Consider the following 18770-nt stretch of genomic DNA (forward strand, 5'->3'; position numbering starts at 1 on the left):
TTTATGCAACTAATTTAAATACTTTTCAGAAGTGGTATACAAAGGATTACAATTTAATAGCTGTATTTTTATAAAAGTACATATGAAGGGTTTGGGATTTTTGGTTTGCTTTTTCTTGCAGAGGTAACAATATGTTTTCATCTAATATACTTACACTCATACTTCACATGAAATATGGCCCTCTAGATTCTTGTTTTTAAGTTATTTTCAATATGTAAATGAACAAAGACCAGGGAGAAATAAAACTTTTGAAATATAGGCTGCTGTGTTGGGGGCCAGAAATCTGAAATGATAAGTAAGTTCTTTAAAGACCTTTATAATATCTAATCTTCAAAATCAGAATCAGCAAGACAGATGAAAGTGCCTGTGCCTCACCTTACGCCAAGAATCTTGCCTAACCCTGTCAGAGTGCCTAATCTTGTGATTATATACGATGAAATAGTCTTTACTTTGTGCTCTTTGGTTTCTTGAAAGGAAAGCTTGTTTTCTTTCCTTTATCATTACTGAGGTATGTCATTGGTTCTTAAACTGTCTAATAAAACTGTAAAAATTACCAAACTTCAAAAGACAACTTTTTTTTAAGTGGTTTAGTATACAGTGAATTTTAAACAAGCAACCTACTCAAAGCAAGTGTGGAAGAACTATAAAGTCTAGCTTCATTCTTAGAGAAAAGGCATTCAATGAAATTACTAAACACATTTCAGTGGTAACAAGTTTCAAGCAGTAGAGCTTTTAAAGAGAGCTATCAGTGAAGTTATACTCTTACCACAGTATACTAGAGTACAAGGCTGGGAAAGAAATGCCCTACCTTTCTCTGCCTGCCTCAACCCTTCCAACCAGAAAAGAAACACCACTTTGTTTAAATAAATGGAGAGTCTGTGGAAAGCATGGCAGGCCTCCCAGCTTTAGAACTCAATGAAAGGTACTAATAAGTACCTTCAAATGCAACTGCTATGGAAATGTTGGGTTTAAAAGTCTTAGAGATACAAAAAAAAAAAAATAAGACTTGCAATATTTAAGTATTCAGTAGCTGGCTAGTATTTAGCAACAGTAAATCTTTCAACCTATACTGCTTAGCAAGAATAAGCCATTTTGCCATTTCATAAAATTAGCATTAAAAAGTACAAGTATAAAGCCAGGCAGCAGTGACTCATGCCTATAATCCTAGCTACTCAGGAGGCTGAGATATGAAGATTGCTGTTCAAAGTTAGCCCGGGCAGGAAAGTCCATGAGACTCTTACCTCCATTAAACCACCAGAAAACTGGAAGTGGGGCTATGGCTCAAGTGGTAGAGCCTTGAGCTGAAGAGCTGAGGGACAGCACCCAGGGTTCAAGACCCACGACCGACAAAAACAAAAACAAGTATACACGTGTATTGCTTCACTGCTTTATTTTTTAAATCACTGGCAATTCAAAGTGACCATCAGTGAGACTTCCATGAAAAGATATTTCAGTAGAGCTGATCAGTTTTAGGATTAAATAATATTGCACTTTAAGATGAACTAACTTTCAGGAAGCTTCTCGTCAAAGTATTGCTCCATCTGTGTTTTCTGTAGACTAGAAGCATACTGCAGAAAACTACTTTAAAAATCAACCCTGCAGGATGCAGTAAGGTAGTAAAGCACCTGCCTATTTAGAATCCAAGAGGACATACATGTCATTGTAAGAAACTAGCCCATAATAAAGTATAAAGTGTATACACAATTTTTTTCATTTTAGTGGTCCAAAATGCGAAGATTTCCGGATACAATCTTGTTCTCTAATACTGCTCCAGGGGGGATGTCAATTCTGTCACCGTGATTTGCAATGATGATAACTGTTCCCTAAGTAAGGGAAAACAAAAATCAAAAGTGTACTTGGAACTGCAACTGAAATGCAATTATGATTAATATATGTACAATTCCTATAATGGATTGTTAACTATAAACAAAATTAAACATGAAAACCAAGTATCATGCTAAGGAAAATATTATGATTTGTCCTGTCAATCCTGGCAGTATCTTGTCTCCTTGTCAGAGATAATAACAAGAATGAGAAGTAGACCTAGTACTATTGCAGGTCTGGCTTTTTCTGCAAGACCACCAGGATCAACTAATCTTCATATAGAAAGACTTCTTGGTTTAAGATTTAAACATGAAGGGTTTCATAGATTATTTTTTAAGAGACAGTTTAGTGATAACTTTTCATGTTTTGATCAAGCAAATAGACATTAAAATTGAATATACCCCCCTCTCCAATCTTTAAGCCAATGAATACATTTCCCCCAAGATCTCTGTTTAAGTAACTTTAAAGAGAACCAAATGTATGGGATCTTTTAAAAAATTTAGTATTAAAAAATCAATAGCCAGGTGCCATTGGCTCACGCCCATAATCCTAGCTACTCAGGAGGCTGAGACATGAGGATCATGGTTCAAAGCCAGCCCAGGCAAGAAAGTCCATGGGACTTTTTATCTCCAGTTAACCAGCAGGAAACTGGAGGTGGTGCTGTGGCTCAAGTGGTAAAGTGCTAGCCTTGAAGAGCTAGCTAAAGAGCTCAGGGACAGCCCCCAAGCCCACGGTTCAAGCTCCAAGACCGACCAAAAAAACAAAAAACAACAAAACTCACTGTAAGTTTATTTCTACTTTCAAACAGCAATATTCGTGAGTTAATTTTAATAATGGTTCTATTTTAAAGAATGTCACGCCGGGCGCTAGTGGCTATACCTGCAATCCTAGCTACTCAGGAGGCTGAGGCCAGGCAGGAAAGTCCGTGAGGAGACTCTTATCTCCAATATACCACTCAGAAAACCAGAAGTGGCCCTGTGGCTCAAGTGGTAGAGCGCTCACCTTGAGCTGAAGAGCTGAGGGACAGCACCCAAGCCCAGAGTTCAAGCCCCATGACCAACCAAAAAAATAAATAAAAATTACAAAAAAGAATGTCATTTCAATAACAGTAGTTTCATTACTAGTTTGCTTTCCACTAGAAAGTGAAATGTGTTTTATAAAGCTATTACAAATGTGATTTTCATTATAACATACCTTTAGTGAAACATTTTTGCCAAATGTCACATCTCCTGAGACTGTGAGATGATCCAATTCAAGCATATCTGGTATGCTTTCAAATCTTCTTAGATAATCTTGAACCTTTAAATAGAAATATAATTGTTCAAAAAAATGCGTTCATAAAAAATTAAGATAGTTCTAACTGGTGTGTAAAACATGGCCAAGCTCAGGTTTTCTATGGTAAGAGCCTATTTATTAACCACTCATTATACTCAAGATCCATGCCAAAGAGGCAAGGAGATATGAACAGTATCTTTAGAATCAAAACAATCTGCAGTACAGTTGGGCAGATCAGATACTTTGTCAAGACAAAAAGCTACTGTCCTGCAGGCCAGATGAGTAGTTCATATAGTTGAAAAAAGGAGAGATCATATCATTATGGTTTGAATCTGTTTAGACTATAGAGTTTTAAGGTATGGATAGAAATCAGAAGTACAGTATATTTCAGGAAAAGTAATATCACAAATAAGCTTATTATCTTTGTCTTTTTCTTAGGTTTATAAACACAAGAGTTGTCACTAATGACCTTGATTATTTTGCTGAGAAACTAGAAACAAACTTCCACTGGATTTGATTTTTACTATATATTCCACTGGAGCTGGACTGTTTTCTATTCTGATTTACAGCCAGCCTCTGTATTCCAATGTTCATTAGATTCCTTCATAAGGCCTCTTCAAGAATATTGTTCCAGGGAATCTCTCTCAAGTATTTTTTTCTCCTGCTTTATTAATTTCCAACATATACAAAGTTTCTCCCATATTTAAAAACTAACACCCTTCAAGTCTTAGATCTCTTTTTACTTATCGCCTAATTACTCTTCAAGGCAAAACTCTTGCCTACATTCCTCTCTCTAATTCATCTTTTCCCATTCTCAAATTCATTCTAGTCAGATTCCCACACCTCCATGTGGATAAACACAATGGTGATTTCTCATCCTGAGTCAACAGCAGCATTTGCTGTATGATCTTTTATTTCTTTTTCATACTTCCTTGTTTATTCGTGCCAGTACTGGGGCTTGAACTCAGGCCTCATTCTCTTGCTCAGCTTCTTCCTTCCCCGCCCCTCCACCCCCATGGATGGTACTCTACCAATTGAGTCTAGCTTTTTGCTAGTTAATTTAAGTTTTGCATGTTTTTTCTGCCTGAACTGGTATAAAACCACAGTCATCAGACCTCACTGTCTTGAGTGGCTAAATTTGTATGAATGAGCCACCAGTACCTGAATTTTTCATTATTTCTTGGAATAAGTGTTTCATTGAGATAAACAATCATAGTTTGCAAACTTTTTCATCTGCAGTCCACACTAACCCCTGTCTGGTCCTAGAACAGATTTGGATAGCATAGCAGGACCTTCTAGACCAACCAACCACAAAGACTCACCATGTCACATCAACACTTGCAACATTTGACGTGACTGAAGTCTTTGGGATGCTATCAGCTATACTGGTTTTTACTCCTGCCTAGAACAGGTTTTGTACTATAGACACCTGCACTCAATCTCCACTCATACATAGTCTTTATTGTTTTTCTCCATAGATTTTTCACTTCATATGTTTTGATGTATTTTACTTAGTATCTTCTCTCTAGAACATCGGTTTCATAAAGACAAAGATGTTGCCAGGGGCTGGTGGCTCACGTCTGTAATCCTAACTGCTCAGGAAACAGATCTGAGGATCATGGTTGGAAGTCAGCCTGAACAGATAAGTCTGTAAGACTATTATCTTCAATTAGCCAGCAAAAAGCCAGAAATAGAGGTGTGTCTTAAGTGGTAGAGATCCCACTGGTTAAGTAGCCTGGGTGAGTAACAGACTCTAAATTCAAACTCTAGTACTGAAAAAAAAAATCTGTTTATCTTTTATAGTTAATTCCTTTAAATGATACCAAAGATGGAGAAATCCATCAGGTCAGTAATGGAAACTAAATCCCTAGTCCACAAGCACATCTTTCAGTTTACCTTTATAGTTAACGTACCTTTGTAAAAGAACTGCCTAATTTAACCAAGGGCACTGTAGGAAATTCCCGCTTTTCACTCATTGTCAAAGATCCTGCATTAAGGCTATAGAGGTTTGACATCACAAGCAAGAGATCTGAAGTAGTCTTGACAGGCAGAAAACGACTCCTGGGAACATTAATACCTAAAGAATTCTCAAAACTTTTAATCGCAGCTCCAACTGCAGTTTCTAATTGAATAACATTTAGGCCTCCATCCAAAGTCTATAAGAAAAAGGAATGGGGAAAAAAAATAAAACACAGGTTTTAGGTACCTATAACTCATAGCTCAATTTGGTGGGGGCTATTTAATATTTGAGAAGTGTTATCAGGGAATCATTAAAAGAAATATACTAATATTAATGATTAACAGTTAAGCTCTTAATCATATGAGATCTTTTCTCAGCCTCTTTGGTTCAGTAATATTTTATTTTACAATAAAGAACTGAAGGTCAGATAGAACAGTATGCATGAGGTAGGAAGTCCTCTACTTATGATAGCCCAGGGCTCTCACCATTACCACAGCCTAGAGACAGATTAGGTGCACATTACAGGGATGAGTAGGGCAAGGACTAGGGAGTGACTGATGGGACAGACAGACCAGAGGGAGTGGAGAGTATTATGATCTTAGGAAGCAAGGAAACCAATTAGATGCAACCTTGTTACCTTTGGATTCACAATGATTTCCATGTCAATCGCATTCTGTTCTTGCAGTCTTTTAACTGCTGCAAGAGAAATCCATAGGTTGTTTGTGTTAAATATTTTAAATTTTGATACAGACTTGAACTCATCAACATGTGCTTTTGGCACTTGAGCAATTTCCACCAGTCTCAATTTGCCTTCATATTGAGTAAGTGTTCCACCCTAAAAAGGAAGAAAATGAATGCTTCTACAACTTTGTAAATCACAACTATACTGCTTATAAATTTCATAGAATTTTACAATGATAGTCTTATAGTATACAAAGGAACACATTTGAAAGTACAAGTAAATTATTCCAGTTGTTATTTTATTATATAGTCCCACTATCTTAGTCCATAATTAAAGCCCTAAATAAGTACATCAGATGCTTCAATTTCTAAAGGGCTGCTATATTAACAGCCAATCCTCTTATTCCTAAATCACTGCTCATCACCAAACAGCTAGTCCTACCACCTCAGGCCCTGCCTTAACTGGTTCTATGGTAAGAGAGAAACAAATGCAAAAGTGGCTAAGAAGTAGCCTCAGACTAGAGTTGTTCCTGCAGTTCCTACGCCATGCCTGTATGGATAGAAAGGAACATTAGTAAGTACACTACTCAGTTCTCTTGTTTGAGTAAGTACTAAAATTTTGCATGCTATTTCATCAAAGGTCAAGTGTTGCCAATAAAGTCAGGTTACACAAATTTGTCCTTTGCACCAACAATTATTTTTGCAAGTGATACAAAGATATTAGAGTGACAAAACAAAACAAAAAATACTGTAGGAAAGGAATGAAAATTCTGTTTTCATTAAAGGACTAAAAACCATAAGCACTAAGCTTTGAAGAATATTAAAGGTCTGAACAATGAAAATGTTTTTACATTTCAGTTTTATTCTATAAATACACATGAAATTTTCAATTAAAATTACTGAATTAGATTACCCAAAAACTAAAGTTGACTTTAATTCTATACATCATGGATGTACACACTGTTAGAAATGAAGGTACTCTACAAAATACCATCTCACTGTCTTACAATGGTAATAAGCATATTAAGATAAATACCATTATGTTTAAAATGGTAACTACTGAATTAGAAAAAGAAAGCTTTAACTATATAATCTAGGAAATGTAAAAAAAAATGAATCTCCAGATTGCTTCCTGTCAGTATTTACCTTTACATCTGCACGTGTTTTATTTGTGACTTCCATGACAAATTCACAGCGTTTCCCATTAGGTGGGTTCATAAGGTGATTAAGAATGTAAAGATCCACTGTGGCACCCAGATTATCTATGTTAGACACAAAAATATACTCTTTGCCTTCTCCTATGAAGGTGCCAAGCAAACCAGAGTTGTAGAAACTGGCATAGATGTCTCCATGGCCTGGTGGGTACCAAGCTTCTGTATTTTCCCCTGAGTAAGATACGTCCTTTGCTACAGGAAGTAATGATTCTTTATTAATCCTCGGGTACCTTAAAAAAAGAAAAATCATTTTGTAATATCAACTAGAGCACTACAGACCTTCATGTAAAACAATGCATTAAAGTTAAATAAAATATCTTTTTTCCATGTCTAATATTATGAACAGTAATTTAGTTATAAGTGAATTCATTAAAGAAAATCTCTTATCTGTGTTCCAATTCTGTTTTCTAGGTAGTAATATTTGCTGCAAAAAAAGGTTTTCCATAAACATACTTACGGAACATTCATCATATTTTAAGATATTTTGTGACTCTCCAAAAGAAGGGATATATTAAATAATTTTTCTTGAACTTATTTGGTTGTGAATAATTCTTGGAAATTTATCTAGGGAAAGCTACCTTTTCTTTTTTCTGTAGGAAAATAAGCAGCAGGTGAGTACCTGGATGACTGCTTCCCAGCACCAGTGAGCACACAGGTAAAGACTGGCAATGGGGAGAGAAAAGCAGGACATGGCACAGCAATAGACTGAAAGTCAACTAGAAGCTGGAGGAAAAGTATCTATGATGTGGAAAAAGTGTTAATGGGGAGAGTCTAAAAAAACACAACTAAACAAATCAATGATACAGCTTCAGACATAGGCACAACTTTATGTAGGCTTGCTATCCATACTTAAAGCTGTATTCCCCCTGCAGTCTGGGCTTCTATTCACCCTACCTTCTCCAGTACATGCTTTTTCTCCAGCATTTACTAAATTATTCAGGTTGAAGAAATTCATTCCAAAAGGAAAGAAGGTTATCAACACTTTAAAACATAACAGAGTCTTTCCCAGAGCTACCTAAAGAGTATGCCCTTTAAATGCAAAGATCTAATAAGAATCTCAAAAAGATTTTAAGAAGAGGAAAATATAGACTCAAACAGTATTTATACTACACGCATTTATTAGCAAATGTTCAGCTTTTAAAGGCATCAAGCCCTTGTAAGCATTCATCTTTGGCACAAGTACATCTGGAAGCTGCTCTGCTAATAAACATTTTTATAAGTAACATCCACTACAGTGATTTTTTTTTTTACTCCTTGTACCTGCTTTGATTGAAAGTGTAGATTTTCACACGACAGTGATTGTACTTCTGTAGTATTTTTTTTGTATCTTCATCCGTGTTAAAAGAATTCATTAAAACAAGAGGAACATCTGTATTGTAGGTTTTGTTCAAATGCTAGGAAGGAAAAGTAACAATCACATCACTCAGATTTATATTTCCTTTGCTTAAAAATGTAAAGTTATCCCTTTCTTGTTAATTCTAAAATGTCTAAACTGAGACCCAGACTGGTGCCTCTGAGCAGCACAGCTCTGGGGCTGTCTGTATTAGTGCTTTTGGTTCTATGGCTGGACGGATGGCTACCTGAACATTTTTTCTTGTGTCTCAAACTGCGAGGATGAAAATGAAATGTTAACACAGCTATGGTTCCCTGTGCTCAGGACTGATGTTCAAAAACTCAGTCATGCTTAAACAAATCTTTTTCAATCTCAAAAGAACTAATAGGTAATACAGAGTAGAGAAAAACACACTCTTAGAAGTCATGCTGTCTGGATTTATTAAATAGAGAACTTTGGGCCAATGAGTCACTTTCTTTATGTCCTGGTTTCCTCATCTGTAAAATGGGGGTAATAATAGTAATAATAATAAATAGTAATAGTACTAATAGTAATAATTATTATAGTACTAATAGTAATAATTCTTGAAAGAGCTTAGAGTGCTTGGTGAACATTAAGTACTGCATAAACATTCGCTGCTGCTCTAACTTGCTGCTATATTTGCAGTTGCCTGCCTTGTACTAGGCAGTAAGGATACAGAAGTGGAAAAATCAGGACCACTGCCATGAAGAATTTAGGGTCTATGATTAATTCCTGTGTCTTTCAGAAAAAGAATTGAGAACATTCTTAGCATCCATAGCATCCAACCAGATACAGAGCATCTCCCCAGCTTCCCAAAAGAGTTAAGCCAGGTCATCCCTACATCATGAAGCCTACTACCACTAGATAGAAGGGGACTAGAAGGAGGCAGATCAAAGGAGAATCTAAACACCCAGAGATTTCAGAAATCACAAAGGATATTTAAGATGAGGCTTTATGTCACCCTTTGGACATGCCATTAAGCTTTTTATTTCACACTAACAGCTCTTTGACTAGCTCAAATTCACATCTGCTACATTTAATAATAAAACATTATAATAACCTAAAAATCAGTTTACTAGTTTAATAAAACTATTGTTGTGTTACTTACTTCAATTTGCTGAACAGTCAGATCCAAAAAAGTATTCTCATTCCTCACACCAATCAGACTTTTAGGACCTTTGCAACCCATGCTGGTTCCCAAACCACCATTGAGTTTCACTACCACCAGCTTATTCAAAACAGAAGAGATATTATCAGGCAATCCTCTTGCCTTTATCTTTTCATAGGGTTGAATCTAAAAGGAAAAAATTAAATTATATAAGTAATTCAAATAGCATGATGATTAAAAGCAAGCCAACCCCAGGATTATATCCATACTTTTAAAAGAGTTTTGGTTTCTCAGTGTAAAATATAAACCACCTTTCCTTCAATGTCACAGGCCTTTCTGGTTCAAAACCAAATGCTTACAGGCAATTTCCCTTGCACACAGATTTGGTTTGGTGGTCTACTTACATTACAATGGAGTATAAAAAAAGGAAAAAGTTATCTGGGCGCAGGTGCCTCATGCCTATAATCCTAGCTACTCAAGAGGCTGAGATCTGAGGATCTTGGTTCTAAGCCAGCCTGGGCAGGAAGGCCCATGAGACTCTTACTTCCAATTAACCACCAGAAAACCAGAAGTGTTGCTGTGGCTCAAGTGGTAGAGTGTTGGCCTTGAACTGAAGTGCTCAGGGACAGTGATCAGGCCCAGAATTCAAGCCCCATGACCGACCAAAAAGAAAATAAAGGAAAATGTTGTGAAAATGTCTTCAAACATTTGTGTGGTTGGTAGGAACATTCAAATTTTCTTGAATTATCTTCAAATGCTCAGAATTTCCAGTTTGATATATAGCGAATGAGATATAGAAAATTCATCATCTGAATAGTTGTGGTGCAGTATAAACTACTTTTAATTCTGAAGACTAGATGATCATATAGTGTCTCCATCATAGAGGCAAACCCAAATAACACTAGTTCCATGCTATTCTCCAGTCTGTGACTACATTTTAGAACAAAGTAGCAAAGCTCTCTGTCACGCTTCTAAGTGTGCACAAGGACAATTCCTTCCTAAAGAATTTAACTCTCTGCCTGGGTACTCACTGGTGGGCTCACGCCTAATTCTAGCTACTCAGGAGGCCAAAACCCGAGAATTGAGCTTTAAGTCACCCCAGGGAAGGTTAGTCCATAAGCCTGTTTTCTCCAATTAACCAAAAAAAGCCAGAAGTGAAGCTATAGCTCAAGTGGTAGAGCACCAGCCTTGAATACAAATAATCAAGGTGCTGGTGGCTCACGCCTGTGATCCTATCTACTCAGGAGGCTGAGATCTGAGGATCTGAGGTTCCAAGCTAGCCCAGGCAAGAAAGTCCATGAGACTCTTATTTCCAATTAATCACAGAAAAAGCTAGAAGTGGAACTGTGGCTCAAGTGGTAGAGCACTAGCCTTAAGCAAAAGGAATACGGGGACAGCACCCAGGCCCAGAGTTCAAGCAACAACAATAACAACAATGAAAACCACAATATTGGCACACACACACACACACACACCTCTCAGATGTCACTGAAGTAGAAAGGTCTTCTTATTACTCTAAGAAATGCCCTAGGAAGGAAGGAGAGACCAAGATCTGAAGTTGGAGAAAATCCCAACTCATCTTCCTTTCTAAAGGCATTCTAGCTGTTTCAGTGAACAGAACTTTAAGTTGTCTCTTATAGGAAAAGAACGATAACATTTACAACAGAAACCATTTTTTTGTTGTCACAGTTATTTCCACAAAACACTAGTGTGAGATTCACTTCTTTTAATCTCTTAATATTCTGTAGTAACTACCAAGTGTGGACCAATACACTTTCTTACTTGGGCGTAAATCCTACAGAACTCAAAACAATATTACCAATACTTTCTTTTTGGGGTCCGGTCATGGGGCCTGAACTCTGGGCCTGGGCGCTGTCCCTCAGCTCTTCAGCTCAAGGCTAGTGCTCTACCACTTGAGCCACAGCGCCACTTCCGGCTTTTTTTCTTTTTGCTTACGTGGTGCTGAGGAATCGAACCCAGGGCCTCGAGCATGCAAGGCAAGCGCTCTACCACTGAGCCACCTTCCCACCCCTTACCAATACTTTCTACTCATCCCACCCTCATTATCACTCATTCTGAATTGTTTCCTAATGTATTAAGATTATCAGTTCTCCTGGTTTATGTAGTTAAGTAGATCTCAACAAAAGAAATCATCTTATAAATATTTTAGAAACAATCACAAGAAAGAAAAAAACATTTGAATCCTTATCTTGGGGTTAATTTTGCTTAATATCAACTTATCTGACCGTTTCTGCTCGTCTTAGACATATACTAGTTAGGGCTGGGAAGGTGGCTCAGTGGTAGAGCGCTTACCTTGCATGCCTGAGGCTCTGGGTTCGATTCCTCAGCACCACATAAGCAAAAAGAAAAAAGCTGGAAGTGGTGCTGTGGCTCAAGTGGTAGAGCGCTAGCCTTGAGCTGAAGAGCTGAGGGACAGCGCCCAGTCCCAGAGTTCAGGCCCCACGACCGGACCCAAAACAAAAACAAAAACAAAAACAAGACATATACTAGTTATTGCAAATAAGGGAAACCATGGGATCTATGTTTCTTTGGGCCTGACTTACTTCACTTAATATATTATTTACCAAGCCTTTCCATTTCCTAACAAATGGGGCAATGTCATTCTTTCTGATGGAGGCATAGAATTCCATTGTGTATATATACCACATTTTCTTGTTTCTAACATATTTATAAGATGATATCTTTGTTGCTTTGTATGTCCCTCGCCCACAGTATAACCCCTGTTTTCACTATATTAGATGTTGGTATACTTTGTGAGGAGATGGGAAAAAACAAATTGTTTAAATAGGGATACAGGTGGACCCATTACAACAATGAGATGTACAAGATGTTATTTCGAAAAACGAACTTTACAACTTTCGTTGGGGGTGAGGGGTGGGGGGCGGGGGGGGGGGGAGATGGGAAGGGATAGAAAGGGGAAACAAAGGAGGAGGCAACAATGCTTGATAAGAAATGTACTCATTACCTTGCCCATGTAATTGTAACAATAAAAAAAAAAGAAAGAAAGAAAGAAAAGAAAGGAACTGACTAAAGGAGAAAACAAACCTTTGGGTACTTCAGAGAATGCTACCTAGATACGGGATGCTAACTGCCAAGGGGCAGGTCCAAGTGCTGCCAGAGAAGCTGTTCTTCCCTACACATATCTTACTTACTAGTCACTTCCTTGACAGCATATGGTCTAGGTGAGGATAACAAAGGGGTAACAGCAACTTGTATCCTCAACACACATATATACACACAGTGTGCTCCACCCAGTGTATCAAAATTCATTGAAGGATGTTTTAATTTGATGCTACTGCCATGAACATCAGTTTGTTCAGCATTTCAGTCCCAAATTCAGTGCCATGCTACTAGTATATGACAGAGCTGATGTCATATTGATATACAAAGATAGTTAAAATTATTTTTAAGCCCAGTTGTTGAAAAGCAACTGGTCAATAAAAGAAATGCCACAGTGATACAATGGTTCTGAGTAGTCTATAACAAAGAAAAATCTCTTGGGCACATTATATTTACTCAGAAGAGTCAGAAAATGGGCCAAAGTCAATTATTTTCCAATTACTTCATAAAAGCCAATTATTTCCATTTAGTAGTTAAGTTTTCACTTCTCAGGCAAAATATAATACTTGCAAAAGTCTCACAAGGGTATGAAAATCAATTTAAGTAAAAACCCATGATTCTTGAATGCATTTTAGGTAAAATTGTGAGCTCAGAAATACCCTTAACTCTGTAATGATTTGAATAGTTATTTTTTAAATTACAATGTAGAATTTCTTTCCTAATGAGAGGCCTGTTTTCCAATTCCACCTTAAAATTTTAATGTAAAACATCATAAACATACATATGTACAGTTGGAAGAATAACATGTATAAAAGCACACTTGTCCCAAATAGCATTCCTTTTCAATCCTTCATGGTAAACAGTATTTGAAAATGAAGTGTCAGCCTCACACTGATTTTAACATTAGGTCATTTAGCCTTTAGTCAAAAGATCTATTTGAGATACTTCTGGTTTTAGTTAAAATCTTCCAACAGTGATCATCTGAAGAATCTAAGATAAAATAAAAAATGTACCTCTGGACCGATATGGTGGTTCATGTCTATAATCCCAGCATTCAAGAGGCTGAAGCAGAAGCTTCAAGAGTTCTAAGACAGCCTGGGCTACATAGCAAGACAGTCTCAAATGAAAACAAAGTAAATGAATAAGATGCAGTTCTAAAAATGCTCAAAAACTGGTGTGAAATAAATGAGCTAACTCACATATAAAATTAAAATTCCAAAACTGAGTTAATAAGACTCTTGGGCATATGCCCTGGCAACTAACAAAAAAACTTTGCTCCCTTCTGCCTGGATTCTTTAATGTTTTAAGTGTAGTGGGCATGGAGTCATCCCTCCCTAGCAAATGTCAAGGAACCATATTTCTTTATGCAGTACATTCAGTTATACCCACTTACCTTGCGTATTACACCTAACCCTTAAAGCAGTATTGATCCAGCTAAGGAATCTGAGATTCACAAGAAAGGAATCTAACAACTGTGAAAGGAAAAGGAAAAAAATAACAAGCTGTGAAGGGGAGAGATGTCCAGAATGGTAATGCTGCTGCTGGAAATCTCCAGTGGAATCTTCAACTTGTGTTTATGACTTATGCCTACTTCAATCCTCTCCCCACTTCCTGCCATGTGTATGAGTATGTGTGTGCAAAGAAAACTCACAACCAGTAGATGAATTGAACAACTGTTTGATTCCAGGAAGCCAGGACATTGTCTAAAACTTGTCATAGGTCCAATTAGATGGCCAAGTATAGCTTCTGTCACATAAATAAATCACTCTATATATCAACAAAAGTCCTTTCTGTTGGTGACACTGCCATACCCTTTACCAGGGGCCTCACCAAGCAGCCCCACATAGTGTATTTCAACAAGCCAAGGAGGTCACTTAGAAAATTGCTTAGCAACAGCTTGTTACAACTGGACATATCCAGTCTTAGACATTTTAGATATGTCTGCCATGTTCCTTCTCAGCTCTCCCAGGAGAATACACAAAGACAGTAACACAGACAAAAATGGATGGTGTCTGCTGGGCGCCAGTGGCTCACACCTGTAATCCTAGCTACTCAGGAGGCTGAGATCTGAGGATCGCGGTTCAAAGCCAGTCCGGGCAGGAAAGGCCGTGAGACTCTTATCTCCAATAAATCACTAGAAAACTAGAAGCAGGGCTGTGTCTCAAGTGGTAGAGTGCTAGCCTTGAGCTGAAGAGCTGAGGGACAGTGCCCAGGCCCAGAGTTCAAGCCCCATGACCGACAAAAAAAAAAAAAGGGATTGTGTTTGGAGACAACAGGGAGTAGCATGCACTGCTTCAAAGTGATGCTTACTGAATCACTTTAGTCAGGCACTAAATGCAATCTTTGTGCTTTCAATCGTAATTATCCTGTTTCTCTTTTTCTCCAGGCATAAACAGAATTTAGTGTTGCAGAAAACCATATATAGTGCAGCAGAGCAGATGGTAAGGCAAGCCCCATAGGTGATGTGGGACAAACCTCAAAAGGTTCCTGGCAAAATATCCAGAGCACTCATGTTTTCTTCTTACTGGCAGAAGAGAATTGGTCAAATACCTAACTTGCTCCAGGGAATTAGTGAAAGAAAGCAATTGACTTAAATAAGAGGATTTAAACATCATCCTGCTCTCTAGTTTTTCTGCAGAAATGGGAAGGAGGTCTTTTAAGAGATTGAAAAAAAAAAATCACACAGAACTGTCTGCCATGATCTGTAGCTTGCCAAGTCTGTTCACAACTTAGTTTCAACTTAGAAGAAAAGCCAAATTCATCACACAGCTATGGACACACTGTTCCCATTAGCAATAGTATAACCCAGTTCTGGGTAGCATATTTGTGCTATTCCTGGAAACAGTGCCAAATACCCAAACCAAGCTAACAGTACCTGCCCTGTTATGGTTCACAAGGGTGTGATTATTGCAATCTGAAAGAATTTTTTTTCCAACAACAGTAAGTTTGCCTAAGAGAAAATGAGCTGTGTAAACAGTCAAACAAATTAGGAATAATGCTCCATATGTACAGAGAGTGTTCCAAGAACACTGACTTACTCACTAAATCCTTGTGCACAGTGTATGTGTGTCTGTGTCTTGTGAGCACCCATGTGCACATGCCAAGTTCTGTGGTAGGCACATTCACATACTGTCTCTTCATTTCACATGTCTGAATGTAATGACCAGAATCCTATCATCTGTATATCAATTTCATCACAGAAAACTGCCCAGACCATAGATTATTTTGTTATTAAAGAAAAGCTGGAAAACTAATATGTGCAACATCATCATGTGGTTCAACAAGTTCATTAACACTCTATTCCCTCAGCCACCAAAATGAGATCAACTCCTTTTACACATTGCAAATAAAACCTATTGTCTTCTACCAGATCCTCAGACCTTCCTGAACCTCCATTCTTATTTCCTTTCCTTCTGGTCATTGGAAGAGCTGTCCTAAGGCAATCTCTCTCCCAGTGGCCATCTCAAGGATTCCAATACATCAGTTATTCAGTCTCCACTTATCCCAGCTCATTTTTTTTTTTTTGAGAGTAGGTGTACTGGTTTATGAACTCAGCACTCTGTACTTGAGCCACATCTCTAGCTCTTTTTATCTTAGTTTTGTTGGTTATACATAGGGTCTTCTGGGTTTTGCCTAGGCCAGGCTAGACTGTGATTCTCCTTTTCACAGCTGAAATGGAAGGCACAAACCACCACATCTAGCTTATGGTTGAGAGGTCTTGCTAACTTTTTTGGCTTGTCTACTCCCAATCTCTACCTCCTGAATAGGGTACCTAACCTTCACTAAATTTTTTTCCATGAGCACCCCCAACTTCTCTCATCTCTCACTAATTCCACTACCTACTACAGTTTGCTTTTCTGCTCTATCACTGGATGGACTAGTCTTCATACAACCAACCTCCTAATTGCTACAACCTGTCAGTAACACCAATATTTCTTTTACTTGTATTCTCAGGTAAACTTGACACAATGGATCACTCCCCAAATCCTGGAATGCTTTCTTCCTCTTACCTTCTGAAATACCTCTCTGTTTTCCTTGCCTACTTCTTGTAATAGACTTTCTTCTTACAGTCAGCTCCAATCCCTTGGTTTCATCACTTCTTTCTCTGGCTGCTAGCTAAGAGCATGCTCACATCTGTTTAGTTACAAATCTTTTCAATCTCATGAAATTGTATTTGTTGCCATGGTCAATATCTTCTCATCTTAGACCTGTCTTATCTCAGTGGTCTGCAGGGTCTCCTTAGCTTCCTCCACCCTCATCCTCCACCTCCCTCTCTTGTAAGAGAGAATTTGAGCATGTTTTTAACATTATTCACAAAACAAAGCAGCCAGGCACTGGTGGCTCATGCCTGTAATCCTAGCTACTCAGGAGGCTGAGATCTGAGGATCACAATTTGAAACTAGTCCAGACAGAAACTTTAAGAGACTCCAACCTCCAACTAACCACGAAAAGCTGGAAGTAAAGCTGTGGCTCAAGTGGTATAGTGCTAGCCTTGGGCAAAAAAGCTCAGGGACAGTGCCCAAGCCCCGAGTTTCAGGACTAGTAAACCTGTATGTGTGTACATGCATGCATGTACACAAACACACACACATAAAGATGGCAGAGATTAGTTGCCTACCACAATATCATTCATTTCCCTTCAATTTTAAAACTCTTTCAGCTAGGCATATTGTCTTCCAGAATAAAAGATTGTATTTTGAAGCTATTTGTACCAAAGTTCTGGCCAAATCTATTAACTCAAAGAAAACTGAAAGATTTCCAGGAAATCTCTTAGAAGGGCAAAGGGATGTGCCCATCTCCTTGCTGCCATCTGTAATAAAGACATGACAACCAGAGTTCATTCTAGTACCATGTTAAGAATGACAGAACCCAAGACAGAGAAGCCCAAGTTTCTAATGACCACTAAGCTGAGATGCTACCACTGGATTAACTCTCCCCTGATTATAATAATAATAATAATAATTGTTGTTGTTGTTGTCAGGCAGGGAACTGTCTCTGAGCTTCTTTTACTCAAGGCTGGCACTCTACCACTTTAGCCACAGCGCTACTTCGGGCTTTTTGGTGATTAACTGAAGAATCTCATGAGCTTTCCTGCCCAAGCTGGCTTTCAACAGTCATTCTCAGAAAATCAGCCTCCTAAGCAGCTAGGATCACAAGCATGAGCCACTGACACCCCGCATAATTTTTTTATTTTAGATTCCCGTATTCTGTATACTTGAATCTGATCCTAACTAGAAAACATGGTTGGCAAGGTCCTTGATGGTTTGGCCTTTTTTATCTTGTCCTCTTTCATTTCCCATGCCACCAACACACTGTTCTTTGGAACACAGAGCCTTGAATTCTCTAGCATGTCACATCATCTCTTGCTTCTAGACATCTGTACTTTATCTATCTCACAACTACAATTACCTTCTCTTCAATCCCTACATCTCAGTTCAGAACAATTATTTGTGGCTTTAGGAGCTACCAGGTACTTGCAAAGATCAGATATTTGTATTCTCTTTCAGAAAATTTCCAAAAAAAACCTAAAACCTCTTTTTACATTCAACTTAGTAAAAAAATTACATTGGAAAATTTTAACATAGAATATAAAAAACAATCTTTGTAAGAGAAAATTAATGTGCAAATAAAGCAGAAATAAACTTTAACTCTCTCCAAGCTAAATTTCAATGAGAAAGTTTCAGTTTAGGCCTGGATAAGCTGACATTGTGATGTGGTCTGAGATAGTCACATACATGCCACCTTCCATTGCCATGCCTTTTTAAATTTTTTTCCCATAATAGGCAAGAGCTCTACCACTTCAGCCACGCCTTTGTCCTTTTTTTGGATATATTGTTTCTGAGATAAGGGACTCACAACTTTGTTTGAGGCAGGCCTTAAACTAGAGTTCTCCCTGCCTCTGCCTCCTAGGATTTTAGGCATATACCACCATGCTCCCTTTACAATTATATATATATATATATATATATATATATATATATATATATATATATATATTTTTTTTTTTTTTTTAATGGTTCTAAATTCTAAAACTCTATCAAAAGCTTTGACACAAGCTAGGTGCTGGTGGCTGGTGCCTGTAATCCTAGCTACTCAAGAAGCTGAGATCTGATGATTGTGCTTTGAAGCCAGCTGAGGCAGGAAAGTCCATGAGACAGATCTCCAATAAACTACTCCAAATAAGCTGGAAGTGGCACTGTGGTATAATGGTAGAGCGCTCAAGGCCCTGAGTTCAAGTCCCAGGACCGGCACAAAAAAACAAACCATAAAACT

General features: G+C 37.8%; 1 protein-coding gene across 3 annotated transcripts in view; it reads right to left on the minus strand.

Moving 5' to 3' along the window:
• Window positions 1–1373: 1373 nt before the first annotated feature.
• LOC138839050 (UTP--glucose-1-phosphate uridylyltransferase) overlaps window positions 1374–18770 on the minus strand; it is a 48621-nt gene continuing 31224 nt past the window's right edge. For all 3 annotated transcript variants that reach the window (XM_070038703.1, XM_070038705.1, XM_070038704.1), the window contains exons 4-10: window positions 9417–9602; window positions 8215–8348; window positions 6887–7184; window positions 5697–5894; window positions 5013–5255; window positions 3019–3123; window positions 1374–1823 (exon numbers count right to left, since the gene is read on the minus strand). In XM_070038703.1, the coding sequence (XP_069894804.1) occupies window positions 1716–1823; window positions 3019–3123; window positions 5013–5255; window positions 5697–5894; window positions 6887–7184; window positions 8215–8348; window positions 9417–9602 (1272 nt within the window). In that variant the 3' untranslated portion in view covers window positions 1374–1715. The remainder of the gene's footprint in view (window positions 1824–3018; window positions 3124–5012; window positions 5256–5696; window positions 5895–6886; window positions 7185–8214; window positions 8349–9416; window positions 9603–18770) is intronic.

This window comes from Dipodomys merriami, unplaced genomic scaffold (assembly GCF_024711535.1).
Source record: "Dipodomys merriami isolate MVZ:Mamm:240054 unplaced genomic scaffold, mDipMer1.0.p SCAF_290, whole genome shotgun sequence".
Lineage (NCBI taxonomy): Eukaryota > Metazoa > Chordata > Mammalia > Rodentia > Heteromyidae > Dipodomys > Dipodomys merriami.